The sequence below is a fragment of the Capricornis sumatraensis genome, chromosome 16 (genome assembly GCF_032405125.1).
Source record: "Capricornis sumatraensis isolate serow.1 chromosome 16, serow.2, whole genome shotgun sequence".
Lineage (NCBI taxonomy): Eukaryota > Metazoa > Chordata > Mammalia > Artiodactyla > Bovidae > Capricornis > Capricornis sumatraensis.
Window position 1 is genome coordinate 77,862,751 of NC_091084.1, and position 21,373 is coordinate 77,884,123.

General features: G+C 44.9%; 1 protein-coding gene across 1 annotated transcript; it reads left to right on the forward strand.

Moving 5' to 3' along the window:
• Positions 1 to 15,670: 15,670 nt before the first annotated feature.
• On the forward strand, positions 15,671 to 21,258 carry PTPMT1 (protein tyrosine phosphatase mitochondrial 1). The gene is made up of 4 exons (XM_068989199.1): positions 15,671 to 16,042; positions 16,147 to 16,227; positions 18,674 to 18,865; positions 20,941 to 21,258. Exons 1-4 carry the CDS (start codon positions 15,671 to 15,673, stop codon positions 21,097 to 21,099), a joined length of 804 nt encoding a protein of 267 aa, XP_068845300.1. The 3' UTR covers positions 21,100 to 21,258.
• Positions 21,259 to 21,373: the final 115 nt, after the last annotated feature.

A 21,373-nucleotide genomic window follows, 5' to 3' on the forward strand; every position in this document is an offset into this window, starting at 1 on the left:
AAGCTCCAGTACTTTGGCCACCTGATGCGAAGAGCTGACTCATTGGAAAAGACATGCTGGGAAGGACTGAAGGCGGGAGGAGAAGGCATAACAGAGGATGAGATGGTTGGATGGCATCACCGACTCAACAGACGTGAGTTTGAGCAAACTCAGGGAGATAGTGAGGGACGGGGCAGCCTGGCGTGCTGCAGTCCATGGGGTTGCAAAGAGTCGGACAGGACTTAGTGACAACAAATAATGCTGATATATGATCTTGTTCTTGTTAATAGTTTTATGTGTAATTTACTGAAAACGTCTTCCATTTATAGACCATTACAGCTTATAGAAGGTTGTCATACGTTGTTGTTCTTCAGTCGCTCATTCATGTACACTACCACAATTATTTTTATATTTGTCTCCCAGCTGCTGTAGATTGTAGAAACCGTTTAAGCAGAGAATCTTTTCCATTCTTTTGTATACCATTGAATCATCCAGATATCCATGTGTTTCACCTCCTCACCTCCTTCAGGTCTTGATTTAAATGTCACCTTCTCGGTTGGGCCTTCCCTGACTACCCTATTTCAGAATACACACACATACCCCCATGTTTCCAATCCCCCTTTCCTGCTTTGCTTCTGTCTTCTATCTGAACCACTTGTCACCATCCAACATAGTATATTTTGTACTCCATATTTAACTTATTTGTACTCTTCCCACACCAGAAGGTAAACTCTATGGGCATAGGAATTCTGTCTGTTTCACATCCTCAGGGCCTAAAATAATGCCATGTAGGTGATCAATAAATATTGTTTTTTTTTAATTTCCATATATTGTGAAATGATTACCCTAATAAGTTTAATTACCTTTATTATCTCATACAGATGGAGAAAAAGAAAAAATGTTTTTTTCTTGTGATAAGAACTCTCAAGATCTCTCTTAACTACTTTCAGATTTCAACTAACAATCGTCATCACCTTGTACATTATATTGCTAGTATCTATAATGACAAGTTTGTACCTTTGACCACCTTCATCCAGCTCCCCAATTCATCAATAAACATTGCTGAATTAACAAGAAGACATATCAAGGTACTGAGTATAAAAAAAAAAAAGAATGAATTGTCTAGTCTTCAGAAACTTCCTGCAACCTCAGTTCAGTTCAGTCGCTCAGTCATGTCCAACTCTTTTCGACCCCATGAACTGCAGCGCACCAGGCCTCCCTGTCCATCACCAACTCCCAGAGTTTGCCCAAACTTAATGCTGGGAAAGAAGGAGGGCAGGAGGAGAAGGGGACGACAGAGGATGAGATGGTTGGATGGCATCACTGACTCAATGGACATGAGTTTGGGTAAACTACGTGAGTTGGTGATGGACAGGGAGGCCTGGTGTGCTGAGGTTCATGGGGTCGCAAAGAGTGGGACCCAACTAAGCAACTGAACTGAACTGAACTGAATGTCCATTGACTTGGTGATCCCATCCAACCATCTCATCCTCTGTCGTCCCCTTCTCCTCCTGCCTTCAATATTTCCCAGCATCAGGGTCTATTCAAATGAGTCAGCTCTTCGCATCAGGTGGCCAAAGTATTGGAGTTTCAGCTTCAACATCAGTCCTTCCAATGAACACTCAGGACTGATCTCCTTTTGGATGGACTGGTTGGATCTCCTTGCAGTCCAAGGGTCTCTCAAGAGTCTTCTCCAACATCACAGTTCAAAAGCATCAATTCTTTGGTGCTCAGCTGTCTTTATATTCCCACATCCATACATGATTACTGGAAAAACCATAACCTTAACTAGACAGACCTCTGTTGGCAAAGGAATGTCTCTGCTTTTTAATATGCTGTCTAGGTTGGTCATAACTTTTCTTCCAAGGAGTAAGCGCCTTTTAATTTCATGGCTACAATCACCATCTGCAGTGATTTGGGAGCCCCAAAAAATAAAGTCTGACACTGTTTCCACTGTTTCTCCATATATTTCCCGTGAAGTGATGGGAATCACTTCAGATGCCATGATCTTCGTTTTCTGAATGTTGAGCTTTAAGCCAACTTTTTCACTCTCCTCTTTCACTTTCATCAAGAGGCTTTTTAGTTCTTCACTTTCTGCCATAAGGGTGGTGTCATCTGCATATCTGAGGTCATTGATATTTCTCCTGGCAATCTTGATTCCAGCTTGTGATTCATCCAGCCCAGCGTTTCTCATGATGTACTCTGCATATAATTTAAACAAGCAGGGTGACAATATACAGCCTTGATGTACTCCTTTTCCTGTTTGGAACCAGTCTGTTGTTCCATGTCCATTTCTAACTGTTGCTTCCTGACCTGCATACACATTTCTCAGGAGGCAGGTCAGGTGGTCTGGTATTCCCATCTCTTTCAGAATTTTCCATAGTTTATTGTGATCCACACAGTCAAAGGCTTTGGCATAGTCAATAAAGCAGAAATAGATGTTTTTCTGGAATTCTCTTGCTTTTTCCATGATCCAATGGATGTTGGCAATTTGATCTCTGGTTCCTCCTTCTTTTCTAAAACCAGCTTGAACATCTGGAAGTTCATGGTTCATGTATTATTGAAGCCTGGCTTGGAGAATTTTAAGCATCACTTTACTAGCGTGTGAGATGAGTACAATTGTGCAGTAGTTTGAGCATTCTTTTGCATTGCCTTTCTTTGGAATTGGAATGAAAACTGACCTTTTCCAGTCCTGTGGCCACTGCTGAGTTTTCCAAATTTGCTGGCATATTGAGTGCAGCACTTTCACAGCATCATCTTTTAGGATTTGAAATAGCTCAGCTGTCATTCCATCACCTCCACTAGCTTTGTTTGTAGTGATGCTTCCTAAAGCCTGCTTGATCACATTGCAGGATGTCTGGCTCTAGTGAGTGACCGCACCATCATGATTATCTGGGTCATGAAGATCATTTTTGTACAGTTCTTCTGTGTATTCTTGCCACCTTTTCTTAATATCTTCTGCTTCTGTTAGGTCCATACCATTTCTGTCCTTTATTGAACCCATCATTGCATAAAATATTCCCTTGATATCTCTAATTTTCTTCAAGAGATCTCTAGTCTTTCCCATTCTATAGTTTTCTTCTATTTCTTTGCACTGATTACTGAGGAAGGCTTTCTTATCTCTCCTTGCTATTCTTTGGAACTCTGCATTCAAATGGGTATATCTTTCCTTTTATCCTTTGCCTTTCACTTCTCTTCTTTTCACAGCTATTTGTAAGGCCTCTTCAGACAACCATTTTGCCTTTTTGCATTTCTTTTTCTTGGGGATGGTCTTGCTGCCTGTCTCCTGTACAATGTCATGAACCTCTGTCCATAGTTCATCAGGCACTCTGTCTATCAGATCTAGTCCCTTAAATCTATTTCTCACTTTCACTGTGTAATCGTTAGGGATTTGATTTAGGTCATACCTGAGTGGTCTAGAGGTTTTCCCTACTTTCTTCAATCTAAGTCTGAATTTGGCAATAAGGAGTTCATGATCTGAGCCACAGTCAGCTCCCGGTCTTGTTTTTGCTGACTGTGTAGAACTCCATCTTTGGCTGCAAAGAATATAATCAATCTGATTTCGGTGTTGACCATCTGGTGATGTCCATGTGTAGAGTCTTCTCTTGTGTTGTTGGCAGAGGATGTTTGCTATGACCAGTGCATTCTCTTGGCAAAACTCTATTAGCCTTTGCCCTGCTTCATTCTGTACTCCAAGGCCAAATTTGCCTGTTGCTCCAGGTGTTTCTTGACTTCCTACTTTTGTATTCCAGTCCCCTATAATGAAAAGGGCATCTTTTTTTGGATGTTAGTTCTAGAAGTTCTCGTAGGTCTTCAACTTCAGCTTCTTCAGCATTACTGGTTGGGGCATAGACTTGGATTACTGTGATATTGAATGGTTTGCCTTGGAAATGAACAGAGATCATTCTGTCATTTTTGAGACTGCATCCAAGTACTGCGTTTTTAACTCTTTTGTCGACCATGATGGCTACTCCATTTCTTCTAAGGATTCCTGTCCACAGTAGTAGATATAATTGTCATCTGAGTAAAATTCACCCATTCTAGTCCATTTTAGTTCGCTGATTCCTAGAATATTGATGTTCACTCATGCCATCTCCTGTTTGACCACTTCCAATTTGCCTTGATTCATGGACCTAACATTCCAGGTTCCTATGCAATATTTTTACTGCATCGGACCTTGCTTCCATCACCAGTCACATCCACAGTTGGGTGTTGTTTTTGCTTTGGCTCCATCCCTTCATTCTTTCTGGAGTTATTTCTCCACTGATCTCCAGCAGCATAGTGGGCACCTACCGACATGGGGCTTTCCTCTTTCAGTATCCTATCTTTTTGCCTTTTCATACTGTTCATGGGGTTCTCAAGGCAACAATACTGAAGTGGCTTGCCGTTCCCTTCCCCAGTGGACCACGTTCTGTCAGACCTCTCCACCATGACCCGCCCGTCTTGGGTGGCCCCACAGGGCATGGCTCATAGTTTCTTTGAGTTAGACAAGGCTGTGGTCCATGTGATTAGGTTGGTTCCTTTTCTGTGATTGTGGTTTTCATTCTGTCTGCCCTATGATGGAGAAGGATAAGAGGCTTATGGAAGCTTCCTGAAGGGAGAGACTGACTGAGGGGGAAACTGGGTCTTGTTCTGATGGGTGGGGCCATGCTCAGTAAATCTTCAATCAATTTTCTGTTGGTGGGTGTAGCTGTGTTCCCTCCCTGCTATTTATCCAGGCCAAACTATGGTGGAGGTAATGAGGATAATGGCACCTCCTTCAGAAGGTCCCATGATGCACTGCTGCACTCAGTGCCCCCAGCCCTGCAGCAGCCTCAGCCCGAGACTCGCTGACACCCACAGGCAAGTCTGGGGCAGTCTCCTGTGGGGTCACTTTCCTTTCTCCTGGGTCCTGGTGCACAGGCTTCTGTTTGTGCCCTCCAAGAGCCTATTTCCCAGTCCTGTGTACGTTCTGGCAGCTCTACGGTGGGGTTAATGGCAACCTCCTCTAAGAGGGCTTTTTCCATACCCAAGTCTGCTGCACCCAGAGCCCCTGCCCCCGAGGCAGACCACCGCCGGCCGGTACCTCTGCAGGAGATGCTCAAACACAGTTCTGTCTCAGCCTCTGTGTGCATGAGGTTTGTTTGAGCTCTCTGAGCATCTCCAGTTGTGTCTGAAGTGGCGCTGCCCCACCATAGTTTGGCCCCAGGCAAATAGCAGGGAGGGAACACAGCTCCGCCCATCAACAGAAAATTGGATTAAGGATTTACTGAGCATGGCCCCGCCCATCAGAACAAGACCCAGTTTCCCCCTCAGTCAGCCCTGCACCCTGCCATGAGCCTCGGCCACACCTGGCCTGCTAACCTCTTCTCTCTCTGGTTCTCACAGCGTCCAGCTCCATAGACAGTTCTGGACGGGCAACCAGAATCTTTCCCCATCTATCTGCCGCTGGACGTAGGGCCAGTCCTTTCTAATTACCACTAAGCCCAGAGCTGGGCGGCAGAACGTGAAGACTACAGATTGTTTGAACTTCAAAGGGCTTCCCAATATAGACAAAAACACTCAACAGTCCAAATGCAAAAAAAGCCTGATGTGAGGTAAACAAGGATGAAAAGTTCCCATTTAATTTTTTGCCTTCCAAATTGAGGAAGATTTGTTTTTAAAAATGTTAATGAGGGTTCAGGGAAGCAAGCCTTTTTCCACGTGCTGGTGGGAGTAAAATTCAGATTGTCTGGAGGAATCTGAAAGTTTACATATCTTTCTAGGAGCATTTCTTGAGAAAATAATCAGGATAAGACTAGAGAGGGGTCATAACATTGTTAGAATTGCATAAAATTTGACACAAAAAGTGATAAAGTATGATATATCCATAGCCTAGAATATTATATATATATATATACACACACATACACACATATATATATATGCTTTTTTCAAATAATAATACAGAAAAAAACATTTAATTGTGGGCAAATGTTCATGACACATACTTAGTGAATGAAACAGGTGATAGGACTTCCCTGGTAGTCCAGTGGTTAAGAACCTGCCTTGCAATGCAGGGGACTTGGGTTCAATCCCTAGTCAGGGAACTAGGAATCCTACCTGGTGCAGAGCAACTAAGCCTGAGTGTGTATCACAGCTAGGCCACGACTAGGGAGTCCGTTCACAGCAATGAAAGTTCTGGCATGATGCAGCGAAGGTCTTGGGTGCCACAACGAAGATCCAACACAATCAAATAAATAAAACAGGTGACAAATAGGTACACTAAGATCCTATCTTTGTTAGAGAGTGTGCTTGTTGAGAGAAAGACATAAAACCCAGAAAGAGGGCTTCTCTGGGTGTCTAATTATTAAGAAAGTGAAAGTGAAGTCGCTCAGTCGTGTCCGACTCTTTGTGACCCCATGGACTGTAGCCTACCAGGCTCCTCCGTCCAGGGGATTTTCCAGGCAAGAGTACTGGAGTGGGGTGCCATTTCCTTCTCCAGGGGGTCTTCCTGACCCAGGGATCGAACCCGGGTCTCCCGCATTGTAGACAGACACTTTACCATCTGAGCTACCAGGGAAGTTATTAAGAACCATCTGCCAATGCAGGGAACATAGGTTCGACCCCTGGTCCAGGAAGATCCCACATGCCTTGGAGCAGCTAAGCCTGTGAGCTGAACCTACTGAGCCTGAGTGTTCCAACTACTGACTTGAAGCCAAAAATAAAATTTTTTTAAAAAAGGATGATCATACCAAGTGAGGAGTAGGAGGCTGTGTTAATATTTTAATAAATATTTTTTTCTGTGTTTTTTAATTAAGATTTTTTTTTTTTTAATTGTGCTGGGTCTCTGTTGTTGGCGAATGGGCTTTCTCTAGTTTCCTCGAGCGAGGGCTACTCGTTGCAGTGGCTTCTCTTCTTGTGCAGCTCGGGCTCACCAGCACTCCGGCTCAGTTGCCCTGAGGCATGTGGAATCTTCCCAGACCAGGGATCAAACCAGCGTCCCCTCCATTGGCACGTGGATTTTTCAACCACTCTGCTACCAGGGAAGCCCCTTTCAAGTCCTTTAATTTTAGTCATTCTGGTACAAGTGGAGTGATATTTTATCGTGGTTTAATTTTTTTTCCCCCTAATGCCTACTTTACATACATAATTCTTATTGACCATTTGGATATTTTTGTGTGTATGTGAATCGCCTATTCAATCTTTTTTCCCTCTTTTCTCTCTCTGTCTTTTTCCTTGTTTGTTTTGGAGGCACTCTTTACATATTTAGAATACAAGTTTCTTGTCAAACATATGGGCTTCCCAGGTGGTTCAGTGGTAAGGAATCGGCCTGTGATGTAGACGCAGGAGACCTGGGTTCAGTCCCTGGGTTGGGAAGATCCCCTGGAGAAGGGAAAGGCTACCCACTCCAGTATCCTGGCCTGGAGAATTCCATGGAATGTATGGTCCATGAACTCTGGGAGATGGTGATGGACAGGGAGGCCTGGCGTGCTGCGATTCATGGGGTTGCAAAGAGTCGGACATGACTGAGCGACTGAACTGAACTGAACTGAACTGTATGGTCCATGGGGTCGCAAAGGACAGGACTGAGCAACTTTCACTTTCACTAAACTCAACGAGCTAAATGACCTTGTACCCCATGACAAGGGCAGTTCTGCTCCCAGTACAAGTGAATACTTATTCCCACCCCCCCAAAAAAAAATGGTTTGTAGTACCTTTATTAATAATAGCCCAAACTGGAAATGATAGATAAATAAATTATGGAATATACTTACAACAGGCTACTTACATAGCAATGAAAAGGAACAAACCACAACTGTATATAACAGTATGGACGAACTGCACAGACATAAAATGGAGCAAAGCAAATCACACGAAAAGAGCATACGCTGTATGAATTTATTCAACTGAAATTTGAATATGGGCGGGAAAAAGGAGGAAAGGTCAGAACAGAGGTTATCTTTGCTAGGGAGATCTAGATCTTCCTGGTGGCTCAGCAGGTAAAGCGTCTGCCTGCAATGCGGGAGACCCAGGTTCAATTCCTGGGTCGGGAAGATGTCCGGGAGAAGGAAATGGCAATCCACTCCAGCACTCTTGCCTGGAAAATCCCATGCACAGAGGAGCCTGGTAGGCTACAGTCCATGGGGTCCCAAAGATTTGGACACAACTCAGAGATTTCACTTCCACTTTGCTAGGGAGAGGGCATTGACTATTGACTGGAGAGAGCTCCGGGGAGTTTTCTGGAGCACTGGAATGTTTTATATCTTATTCTGGGTGGAGTTCACATGGGTGTGTAGATATATAAAATTTATCAAGCCATACGCTTAGAATTTGTGGAGGTTCTATGGCCAGGGAGGGTAACAACAAACGACCCATTAGCCAGACCTGCAAAAGAAATAAACACACAGTGCCTAGGAAGAACAGGAATAGTGACAAAGGTAAGATGTTCAAACCTAACTCGTGAATATTAAGGTATTCTAATTAAAACAATGTGTACTTTTTTTTACTGTCAGCATGGGAAACAAACTAAGTAATTTTCTTTTCAGAAAACTTGTTGGCCACACCACAGGGCATGTAGGAATCTTAGTTTCCAAACAAGGACCAAACCCAAATCCCCTGCCATAGAAACTCAGAGTCTTAACCGCTGGCCTGCCAGGGAAGTCCTCTAAATTAAATAATTAAATTTAGAAGGTTGCTAGAATTGTGAAAAAACGTACAACAGGCACTTAATGTATACAGATATAGCGATGTTAGAAGAAAATTTAACAGTAGTTATTAAAATTAAAAATAGTCTCTCAGGCTTCCCTGGTGGCTCAGTGGTAAAGAATTGCCCTGCAGGGAAAACGGATTCAGTCCTTGATCCAGGAAGATCCCACAGAGTTCTAGAGCCCGTGAGCGGCAATAAGAGAAAGCACTGCCATGAGAAGCCTGAGCGCCGCAGAGAGGGAGCGGCCCCACTTGCTGCAGCTGGAGATGGCCTGTGCACTGCAGTGCGGACCCACCAGTCAGTTCAGTCACTCAGTCGTGTCCGACTCTGCCATCGCCAACTCCTGGAGCTTACTCAAACTCATGTCCACTGAGTCACTGATGCCATCCACCCATTTCATCCTCTCTCGTCTCCTTCTCCTCCTGCCTTCAATCTTTCCCAGCATCAGGGTCTTTTCCAATGAGTCAGTTCTGCGCATCAGGTGGCTAAAGTGTTGGTGTTTCAGCTTCAGAATCAGTCTTTCCAATGAATATTCAGGACTGATTTCCTTTGGGATGGAATGGTTGGATCTCCTTGCAGTCCAAGGGACTCTCAAGAGTCTTCTCCAACACCATAGCCATAAATATTAAAAAAAAAAAAAAAAAGAAGAAGAAGAAGAAAATTCAATATAGCTTTTTGCCCAAGCTAATTAAGGGCTGGGATTCACAACCGAAGGGATGAATGGATAAACAAATGTGACCAGGCTCCTCTGTCCATGGGATTCTCCAGGCAAGAATACTGGAGTGGGTTGCTGTGCCCTCCTCCAGGGGATCTTCCCAACCCAGGGATCAAACCCAAACCTGTATTTCTTGTCTCCTGCATTGGCAGGCAGGCTCTTTACCACCCGTGCCACCTGGGAAGCCCCTCTCTCTATATATATATGTACTATTCAGCATTGAAAAGGAAGGAAATTTTGACACCTGCTGCAGCATAGATGAAGCTTGAGGGCATTATACTAAGTGAAATAAGCCTGTCACAGAAGGACAAATGCTATATGACTCTACTTATATGAGGTACCTAGGGTACTCAGGGTCATACATAGAGACAGAAGCTACAGTGATGGTTACCAAGAGCTGAGGGGAGGGAGACGTGGGGAGTTTGTTCAATAGGTGTGGAGTTTCAGTTTGGGAAGATGAGGAAAGTTCTGGAAATGGATGGTGGTGATGGCTTAACAACAATGTGAATATACTTAAAAATGGTTTAAATGGTGTATTTTATAGTACATATATTTGGTATAGTAAAAAGAAAAAAAAAAGTTGGACTTCACATTGCAACTGAGTAATGCACATACGTTAGGATAAGTTAAGCTGTTGCAACAGTTAGACCTAAAATAAATAGCTGAAACAAATTAGAAATTTATTTCTCTCTCCCTTAACAGATGAGAGCAGATATTCCTGGTTAGTGGGAGGATGAAGATGGGTGGCTTCTACTCTAAGTAGTTCTTGGTGACCCAGATTAATGGGGACTCTGCCACCTGTAACTGGTTCCTGGCATGATGATTCTAGCCATCATCATTGCTATTCATCTCACAAGAAGAGAAAAAGGGTATGGGAGAGATTTGTGGAGGATTTACGGGCCAGATCCGCTGGTCCTCATCCTTGCAGACATTACTTGTGCTCACCTTCCACTGGAGATAGAACTGATTCCTGTATCGCTGGAGGTTCAGTGGTTAAGACTCTGGGTCCCCAGTGTAGTGGGCATGGGTTAATCCCTAGTTAGGTGAGATCGCAAATGCTACACCGCTCGGCCAAAAAAAAAAAAAGAGAATTTTGGTGGACAGTTCCTAAAAAGGAAAAAAAAAAAAATCCCTGGGGGAATATGCATATAAGAGTGGTTTTCTCTGGAGCTGAGATTGCAGCAGACATTAACTTTTTATACTATGTAATTTTGAAGTGCTTGCATTTTTTATAATAAGCATGTGTTACTATTATAATCAGAAACTAAAAAGCAAATCCAGGGTGGAGAGAATAACAACAACAAAAAATATTTGACTACGTAAAAGGTGAAACTACTTACTGATACATTCTTCATTAATAAAAATGGAAACCAATCTAAATTTCTGTTTTTTTTTTTTTTTTTTTTTTTTTAGTTCTACCCGTTTATTGCTACCAACCCATCACCCTCCACCCTCATGCACACACGCTCAGTCATGGAACCCCATGGACTGCAGTCCGCCAGGCTCCTCTGTCCATGGACTTTTCCAGGCAAGAATACTGGAGTGGGTTGCCATTTCCTTCTCCACCAATCTAAATTTCCATCACAGGAGAATGGGGAGGTAAATGATGGTATAATCATATAATGGATTAGAGAGCAGGAAAATTTAATGAATAGTACCTACACACAACATGGTGGAATCTTTAATGGAAAAAGTCACACAAGATTATCTGCTGTATCTATCATTTTCATTAAGCCACATTGATGTGCTAAAAACCCTATTTAAAATTTGTAGTATGAAAATACTTTTTAAAAAAACAGGCAGGAGGGCATCATGAACCCCCAAAGAACATTCTGGGGCTTCCCTGGTGGCTCAGTGGTAAAGAATCCGCCTGCTGATGCAGGAGACACGTGTTCGATCCCTGGTCCGGAAGGATCCCAGGTGCCTAGAAGCACGTAGGCCCGTGTGTCCCAACTACTGAGAGTCTGCTCTAGAGCTGCTGCTGCTGCTGCTGAAGCCCCTGGAGCCCACGCTCTGCAACAGGAGAAGCCCGCACACCCCAACTAGAGAGGAACCCCCACTCGCCACAGCCAGAGAGAAGCCCGGGCAGCAGAGAAGACCCAGTACAGCCTCAGTAAACAGAAACTAATAAAATTTAAAAGAACGTTACTCTGACTCAACAATGATTCATATTTTGCCATATTTGTCTAATCCATCTTTTTTCCTTGGTGCAGTATTTCGAGGCAAGTCCCACATATGCCATCTATTTCTACTTACTTTAGTAAGCATGTAGTCAATATATTTAGAGACATTTTCTTACATTGTGACAATGCCATGATGACATCAACAAGTTAGCAGTCATTCTTTGGTATTATTTCAGTCTGTAATCAATTGTCTCATCATTTTGAAAAATGACTTTTAATAGCTGATTAATTTGAATTAGGATCTAAACGGTTCAAGTGTTTAACTTCTGGTTGTCTTGCCTCTAGGACTCCTGAGGTAGCTGCTGTCTCATTCTTTTTTTTTTTTTTTAATTTTCATTGGAGTATAGTTGATTTACAAACTTATATTAGTTTCAGGTATACAGCAAAGTGAGTCAGTTATACTCCCCTCTCCACCTCCTTTTTTTTTTCATGTTTTTGACTTAGTGCAGAAACTGAGTCAGCTGTTCCTGTCAGGTGTCCCAAATTCTGGATTTGTCTATTGCTCCACTATGATGACATTTCACTTACCCTTCTATCACCTAAGGCTTCAGATCAGTTGGTCAAGAATCTGCCTGCAATACAGGAGACCCTGGTTTGATTCCGGGGTGGGGAAGATCTGCTGGAGAAGGGATAGGCTATCCACTCCAGTACTCTTGGGCTTCACTTGTGGCTCAGCTGGTAAAGAATCTGCCTGCAATTCGGGAGACCTGGGTTAGATCCCTGAGCTGGGAAGATTCCCCTGGAGAAGGGAAAGGCTACTTAGTCCAGTATTCTGGCCTGGAGAGTTCCATGGACTGTAGAGACCATGGGGTCAGAGTCAGACAGGACTGAGCAACTTTCACTTTCACTTTTCTATCACCTCTGTGTGTGTGTGTGTGTGTGTGTGTGTGTGTGTGTGTGTGTGTGCACATGTGCGTGCGCTCAGTCATGTCTGACTCTTTGTGATCCCAGGGACTATAGCCCACCAGGCTCCTCTGTCCATGGAATTTTCCAGGCAAGAACACTGAGAGTCGAGGGGATCTTTCCGATCCTGGGATCAAAGGAGCATCTTTTGTGTCTCCTGCATTGTAGGAGGGTTCTTCACCACTGTGCCATCTGGGAAGGGCTTATTACCTACATCTGCTATAAATGAACTTTAGCCCTAGAGGCCTGGTAAAAGCCAGGCTTGACTTTTTTGAGGTTGGTGCTGTGAACATCATGCTGCATTACCTCTGGAAATGTGATGTTCAGGTAGGTTGTCCTGATTTCAGCAATGCAGATTTATCTGTGGTTTGGGTAAATCAGCCTGATCTGTCCACGGTAAAGTTTCCTATCATCACCTTATCTAATGCTTTTATACATTGGTGACCGTTGACAGTATCAATTATTTCACTAGAAATTGCAAAATGCTGTCTTTCTAATCCTATCTTTCCTTCCACATTTATTGGCTGAAATGCACAATCCTGAGTTTCTAATTTCATTATTCCTTCCGTATGTATTTACAGGAAGTCTGCTGTAAATAACTTTCCCTCACCAACTGGAGGTATTTGGTTACCCCAAAATATAGTTCATATAGGAAAGGCAAGAGAGGACAAAAATCTTCATTGATATTGTCCACTGACATATCCTAAGTATTGGAATATTGTTTGGAATATATAGGACAGTCAGTAAATATTTTTTAATTGAATGGGAATCCATATATTGGAATACGATGTGCATCTGAAAAGAATGAAGAAAATGTACATCTATCTGTATTGACATAATACTTATAAATAATGTTGAGTGTAAAAAGCGGGAGATAGAACAATAGGTATAGGATGAGTCAATTTTTATAAAATATATATATTCTCAATGTAGCAAAAATAGGATTAGTGGATGAATGTGATAAAACAAACAATGAAATGAATTGTCGAGTTTGGATAGTGATTATATGAATTTTCCTTGTTGAATCTATTTTTTATTATGAAAAGGTTCATCACAAAATGTTAGAAAAAGATATGCATGTAAAAATCAGTATTTCTGAAGAGTGAGTTTGGGGGTAAGGATGAAACTTTTAAGGTTTATATACTTCATATAGAGCAAAACTTGTAAACTATCTTTTGACACAGTAATTCCACTTTTAGGAACGTATCCTAATATAGTAATTCTAAATATAAAAAATAGAAAAAATTTCATGTTGAAAATATTTTATAATACAAATGTGGAAATATCCTGCATGTCTAAGAATAGAATGATCACATTATGGTACAGTAACTAGGTTCGTTATAAATGATAAAAATAATGTGGTAATATTGAAAGTGCTTATGGGGACTTTCCTGGCTGCCCAGGGCTTGACTCCAGGCTTCCGCTGCAGTGAGGCATGGGCTCCATCTCTGGTCAAGGAAATAAGATCCCACACACCCCATGGCAGCAGCCAAATCAAAGGAACGAGCGAACAAACATGGTGGCACAAAATTTTACCAAAATGACACCAGTGATTTTTTAAATGGTGTACATAAATCACACGGCACTATTATACGACTCCAAAATCCCATGCCTGGATAGGCATCCAAAAAATTGAGAACTTAAGTCTGCAGAAAAAGTTGTATACAGAAACAGAAAGTAAACTAATGGGTACCAAGACCTGGCGGGTTGAGGAAAAACAGGGCGTGATTATGCTAATTGGTGTAGGGTTTCTTTGGGGGATGATGAAAGTATTCTACAGCTGATGGTGGTGATGGTTGTACAACTCTGCAAATATACTAAAAGCCATTGAACTGTACACTTTAAACGAATAAGTTGTATGGTATGTGAATTATATCTCAATAAAACTATTATAAAAAATTTAATGATAACACATGAAAAGAAAGTTGGAAGAAAAAAATGTGCTTGAGGTGGTAGGACTATGGGTGATTAAATTCTGCTTTCCTGTATGTTCCGGTTGTTATTCATATGTGTCATTTGTACAAGGAGATAAGCTGTTTTAAAAAGCACAAGATGTGGTGAAGGAAATGGCAACCCACTCCAGTATTCTTGCCTGGAGAACGCCATGGACGGAGGAGGGCTACAGTCCACGGGTCACAAAGAGTGGGACATGATTGAGCAAGAAAAAAAAAAAGCACAAAATGTACTTTTTCAGAGTGCTATTTAACTGTAAATAATCAGTGTGACAACTATTCCTCTTGCTTATTTGCAGGTTGTAGGTTTTATGTTTATCATAATATATATATTTTTAAACCTTTATTTAATTTTTGGTCTAGCCTGTGCAAGGCTGTGGGATCTTATTTCCCTGACAGGGATGGAACTGGTGCTGCTTGCACTGGCAGCAGAGTCTTAACCACTAGATCGCCAGAAAACTACCTATGATAATATTTTTAATATTAATATATTTTCATAAATAGAACAGATATCACTTATATCTGTTTTTCATTTGAAAAGACCCTGATGCTGGGAATGATTGAAGGCAGGAGGAGAAGCGGATGCCAGAGGATGAGATGGTTGGATGGCAATACCGGCCCAATGGACATGAGTTTGAGTAAACTCCGGGGAGTTGCGGATGGACAGGGAGGCCTGGCGGGCCTGGAGTCCATGGGGTCGCAAAGAGTCGAATACGACTGAGAGACTGAACTCAACTGATATCTATTTTTCACTATGTACACACACACACACACACACACACACACACACATACTTACTGCAGTTTAGTTAGGAGGCGGGAGCCAGGACTCCAGGCAGATGTGGGGATGGGGTGGGAAGGGCCGGACGAACCCAGGTCCCCTGTTGGTCCAGGATCAGGCCCCTCTCCTTACTATCCCTTCGGCTCTGAGCTCTGGACTCCCTGGCCGAGAGCCTCTTCCCGGTCCTGTCCCGCCCTTCGGTGGGGTCAGCGTCCCCTCGCTCTGGCCGGTGGTTGGCGAAGGGGCCCCGGGCTCACCGGCCGGGGTCACAGTTCCACCCGCAGGGCTCAGGCCCCCCAACAGGAGTCACAGCCCCTCCCTCGGGAGGCGGGGGCTCACTAGCCACAGGCCGGGGTCGCAGTTTCCCACACGCGGTAGACTCGCAGCCTCGGGCCCGCGGGACGGGCCCTCCCCCGGCCCGGGCCCCCGTTTCCCGCCCGGGAAGCCCGGGCCCCTCCCCACGGCGGCCGGCGGCCCCTCCTCCCGAGCCATGGTGTGGGTCCCCGGGGCCCCCGGCGAGTCCCCGGGGCCCGGGCCCGAGGTCGCGACGCTCGAGAGCCCCGCGCCGGCCGGGTCGTCCTCGCTGGGGGCCGCGGCCGCCCCGCCGCCCCCCTGGCCCGGCCCGCGGACGCCCGCCTCCTGCCCGGCGGTGGGCGGGTCGCCGCTGCGCCGCGCCGGCTGGGCCGGGATGGCGGCCGGCTCGTTGCTGGAGGCCGGCCTGGCCCGGGTGCTCTACTACCCGACGCTGCTCTACACGCTGTTCCGCGGGAAGATGCCCGGCCGGGCGCACCGCGACTGGTACCACCGCATCGATTCCACCGTGCTGCTGGGCGCGCTGCCGCTGCGGAGCATGACGCGCCGGGTGAGCCGGGCCGGCCCGGGCCGCGGCGGGGCCTGCGAGCCCGGCGAGCGCCGCCCGGGCCTCGGCCGCCCGCCCCTTTCTGAGCCCTCTCTTTGCCTCGGCAGCTGGTCCAGGACGAGAACGTGCGCGGGGTGATCACCATGAACGAGGAGTATGAGACGAGGTTCCTGTGCAACTCCTCCAAGGTGAGGCTCCGGGCCCGGCGCCCCTCTACCACTCCGGGGTCTGGGCGAGCCCGGAGGGGGTTCGGGGGAGGCTGTGCTGTAGGTGACCTTGCCCCAGACACGAGCGTCCCAGGCTTGTGTTTTTTCCTCTTTTTTGCCTCTGAGGAGCTGGTCCTGCGGCTAGAGTGGGGTAGAAACTAGTTTGCGAATTAGAAATTGATGTGAAAGGTATTTCACAGTAGAGTTGCCCAACTTTGATTACTCCTTTCTGCACACGTGCATTCTCGGTTTTGGTTACTCACATCAGTAACCAGAACTTGAAAGGCAACGTTTCTCTTTTGGCTACTCCTCGCAGCCTGTGGAATATTAGTTCCCCATAAAGGGATCAAACCTGCGACCCCAGCAGTTGGAAGAGCAGAGTCCTAACCATCGGACCACGAGGGAAGTCCTGAAAGGCAACTTTTCTCTGCCTTGCTTTCATTCATTCAACACTTAATGAGCACTAAGTATGGATCGGACACTGTTCGATATTCAAGACCAAGGCCCTATAAACTATAAAAAAGAAAGCTACCCCCAATCCCTGATAACTGTATCATAAAACTCTTTGTAAAAACTGCATAGAATTCATTTGGTTTTTATTTGAGGGAATTTCATTTATATGTTAGAGATGATAGTGGAACTCCAAAGCATGGTGATAAATGCAGTTCAAGCCTAAAACCTAGTTTTCGTTAGACGTGAGTGGTTTTTTGGTGGAACTCTCCATGATGGTTATGAGGTGTTGCCCTGTCTTTCTAGTGTTTGACTTCTATTAGCGCTGCACAATTATCTTCCCTGTTTACTGTACTGATAGAGCCTAATGAACATGCAGTTATTTCAAACCATAGATCTTTTTTGAAATCTAAAAAAATAATTGTGACTCACATTTAAAATCTATTGATCAGTGATGGCATACATTTTTAAAGAATAGATGGCAGTTCCTTGGATTTCCCACAGAACCTCGGGAGTTATTAGCCAAAATGCATTGTTAGCCTCAGTGTGGTCGGTCCTGTGGAGCAAGCCACAGAGAGTGCTTGGTCTCTGGGCGTGAGGCATCGAGATCTGCTATCTTATCTCACTAGCCTAGAGAAAAGAAATCTCCAAGGCAATGGTTCTGATATTTTAATACGGCTAAACATTATCTAGTAGTAGTGGTGTTAGTCGCTCAGTCATGCCCAACTCTTTGCAGTCCTGTGGACTATAGCCCACCGGGCTCCTCTGTCCATGGAATTCTCCAAGCAAGAAGACTGGAGTGGTTTGCCGTTCCCTTCTCCAGGGGATTTTCCTGACTGGGGGATTGAACCCCGGTCTCCTGCATGGCCACCTGATGCAAAGAACTGACTCATTGGAAAAGACCTGATGCTGAGAAAGGTTGAAGGCAGGAGGAGAAGGGGCCGCAGAGGGTGAGATGGCTGGACGGCATCACTGACTCCATGGACATAAGTTTGGGAGTTGGTGATGGACAGGGAATCCTGGCGTGCTGCAGACCATGGGGTCGCAGAGTCGGACACAACTGAGTGACTGAACTGAACTGACTGACTCCTGTATTGCAGCAGATTCGTTACCGTCTGAGCCCCAGGGAAGCCCCAGGGAAGCATTATCCAGCTGTCTGTTAAGACAGCACATTCCTAGGTACAACTCTCAGGAACTTTAAATCACTGCCTAAGAACGTGACTAAGTAGCAGGCTCCCCAAGTGTTTGATGTAATTGATGTGTAAACACACACTGCCAGATTTTGCTGTTTTTGGTTAATTTCGTGAGCAGTGTAATATATTGACCTTCATTCAGAGTCATGTGTCTGATTTGCTGAAGAGATTAGTAACAAAAAGTCTACCTGAAGTCTTAAGGCAAAAAATAAAAAAGTTGCCCAGTTTGCCAGAGGCCTTATTTCTTCTGTTGATTCTTTTCTTCCTTCTAAGCAGTAATATTGCACTAACGAAAGTAGGTGCGTTATTTAAATTTTAAAATAACTCTTATTTTCTACCACATACCCCTCTCCAAAAAAGTGGTAAAAAAGAGAAGACTTATGGGCAGAGAAATAGAAGGCCTTGCAAAATGTAGTAGTCTAACCCTGCAGCTAGATCACTGCACAAGCGCCAAAGTCACGCAAAAAAAACTTGACGCAGCTTTTGTAGATGAATTTTATACAGTTTGTGTTTTGTTGCTAAAGATTCAAATACTAAGAATGCTTTAAAGCTTGGGCATAATTCTAACTCAGAAGCATTGCTGTTGTTTGATGAAAGACCATGTAAGTCAGTCATTTTAAAGACATTTCTGAAAGAAGTTTCTTTTTAGGCAAGCATATACCGCATATATTACCATTCACCACGAACCTTCCTTGTTGCTTTGCTGTCTCACGGGAGTCCCTCTTCCTGCCACTCACATCAGGCGTTTTTCATTTTCTTTTCGGTGCTGGCGGACCTGGCCCCAGGAGTGGGAGAAGGCAGGAGTGGAGCAGTTGCGGCTCAGCACGGTCGACATGACTGGGGTCCCAACCCTGGCTAACCTCCAGAAAGGAGTCCAGTTTGCCGTCAAGTACCACTCGCTGGGCCAGTCTGTCTACGTGCACTGCAAGGCTGGGCGTTCCAGGAGTGCCACTATGGTGGCTGCGTATCTCATTCAGGTAGGAAAGGGCCTTCTGGACTGGTACCGCCCGCTCCCCCTTGTTTCTAAAAGCAATCTGATTTTTATTTAACTTTATTATTTTTAAATTTTTATCTTTTGGTTGCACTGGGTCCTCGCTGCTGACTGCAGGCTTTCTCTAGTTGCTGTGAGTGGGGGCTCCTCTTCATCGAGGTGCACACGTTTCTCACTGTGGTGGCCTCTTTTTTATTGCCGAGTATAGGCACTGTACTCTGTGCATTGTACTTGGGTTTCACAGGTGGCACTAGCGGTAAAGAACCCACCTGCCAATGCAGGAGACATTAAGAGACCTGGGTTCAATCCCTGGGTCGGGAAGATCCTGTGGAGAAGGGCATGTCAACCCACTCCAGTATTCTTGCCTGGAGAATTCCATGGTCAGAGGAGCCTGGCGGGCTACAGTCCACGGGGTTGCAGAGTCGGACACGACTGAAGCGATTAGCACGCACGCACAGGCACTAGGGCCCAGGGGCTTTAGTAGTTGGAACTCCCGGGCTCTAGAGCACAGGCTCAATAGCTGTGGCTCTTGGGCTTAGTTGCTCTGCATCATGTGAAATCTTCCCGAACTAGGGATCAGACCCATGTCTCCAGCATTGTCAGGTGGATTCTTAACCACTGTACCCACAAGGAAGCCCCTCTTTTTGTTTTTGTTTTGGCTGTGCTGGGTCTACATGGTAGCTCGCAAGCTTCTCTCGTTGCAGGGTGGACTTGCTTGCCCTGCAGCACGTGGGGTCTTAGTTCCCCAGCTGGGAGTGCATCCACATTGCCCACATTGGAGGGTGGACTCTTTACCACTGGGCCACCAGGAAATGCACTGGTCCCCTACACAGCAGATCTCCAGTCCACTGGCGGACCTTGCTGGGAGGAGCCGCGTTCCTAATTTTAGGCCTTTGCGAGGTGGAAAAGACCTGAAATTTGCAGACAGGCTGCAACCTGCCACCTGTGTGACCTTCGGCAAAAGCGGGTCACCCTCTCCAATGCTCAATTTCCTCAAACTAAATGTGTTACAAAACTCAAATAAGATCTATGTCAAACACTGCCCTAGAGCAGGCACTCAAAAAATGGAATTGCAAAGGATGTTAATACAACCGAAAAGGCTAGAAACATTTTGTTATAAACGGTATGTCAGGAAATACAGTGCTGTAGGTAACAGTGCTGATCACAGCTCTAGAGGACTCACATTTTGTTAAGCATGTCAGAGTACAGTCCTGGTTATTCGTTTCTACAAACAGTGGCTCCCACAGAATTTTGCCTATCGATTTGATGATTGGCAGCGGGGATGCTTTTAAAAACATTTAGAAGCCAGCACTCTCTAGTGCATCATTTCCTGTTACACACCCTCAGCTCATTTTTGTTACCTGTGAGGCCCCTGAAGAGCACTGACTAAGTAATTTAGACAGTTTTTAAGGTAAAAGGAAACGTAAAGATAAACGGCCTGGCCTTGTGTTACTGTGGCCTGGTGAATATACGATTTAACAATACTAAAGCTTTGATCGTTAGGAGTCTGTTTTGCTGGAAACTGGGTATCAGGAGATATTTTGGGCCAAGTGAGAATTGAACCAGCAGACTAAAAATCTACTTTCTTGGTTCTGTTGAGTTCTAAACAAATAAGTATCTTGAGGACACGTAGATAGCCCTCCTTGAAAAACTTTAAAAGTACTCTTTTCTAGCCACAGTGACAAGTTATGACATCAATTGTGTACTTTTCCAGGAAACTCTTGTAACCAACAGCCTAGCTCAGAGACGGTATCTAGTAGGCCTAGGCCTGCATGAATTTAGGACCTCAGCTTCATGTGTTCAACCTATTTTTCCAGGGTTTGGGAGAACAAGAAATTAGGTAGAAAGACTGACTTGTGTCCCCCTCAACCCACCAGCCTGCTGCACAAAATTGTGGGACTGGCTGACTGAGGGGGCTAAAGTGTTCTCTCACTTATAATATGTGGGTCATGGTTTTTGTTTTTAAAGAAATGCTGAGAGCCCTTGAGCACCAGTTATCAGCTCAAGGACCCCTTAACACCTGCTCCTTCCTCTCTCTGACTTCCCAACCCTGCGCTTCAGGTGTACCACTGGACTCCAGAGGAGGCCATAAGAGCCATCACCAAGATCCGGTCCCACATCTACATCAGGCCTGGCCAGCTAGAAGTTCTCAAAGAGTTCCACAAGGTGACCGCTGCAGAGGCAGCCAAGAACGAGATCCATCGCACGTCACTGACATGACCCAGGGGGATCAGGAAGAATGCAAACCAGCGCTGCTCCCTGCAGAATGAAAACACTTAACAGGACCAGAGGGGCGTAAGCCCCAACTTGACCTAATAGGAATGTGCTAAGTGGTGGTTAGGTTTGCTCCCTTTGTCTTGTTTCATTTTCCTGAAATAACACTGTTGTATGGCTAGCTTTAGCGTGGCTTCCGTTCATGGGGCATGGGGAAATGGGACCGGGCTGAAGGTTTATGAGATCAAAGAAATCTGTCGTGCACCTGATGCTGTGCCTA

Bases quoted from the DNA above. Each gene is read 5' to 3' on its own strand.
- PTPMT1 (XM_068989199.1), top strand. From the start codon at position 15,671: ATGGTGTGGGTCCCCGGGGCCCCCGGCGAGTCCCCGGGGCCCGGGCCC. The intron at 16,228-18,673 runs GTGAGGCTCCGG...ACCTGGCCCCAG, and splicing joins TCCTGTGCAACTCCTCCAAG to GAGTGGGAGAAGGCAGGAGT. The intron at 18,866-20,940 runs GTAGGAAAGGGC...CCTGCGCTTCAG, and splicing joins TGGCTGCGTATCTCATTCAG to GTGTACCACTGGACTCCAGA.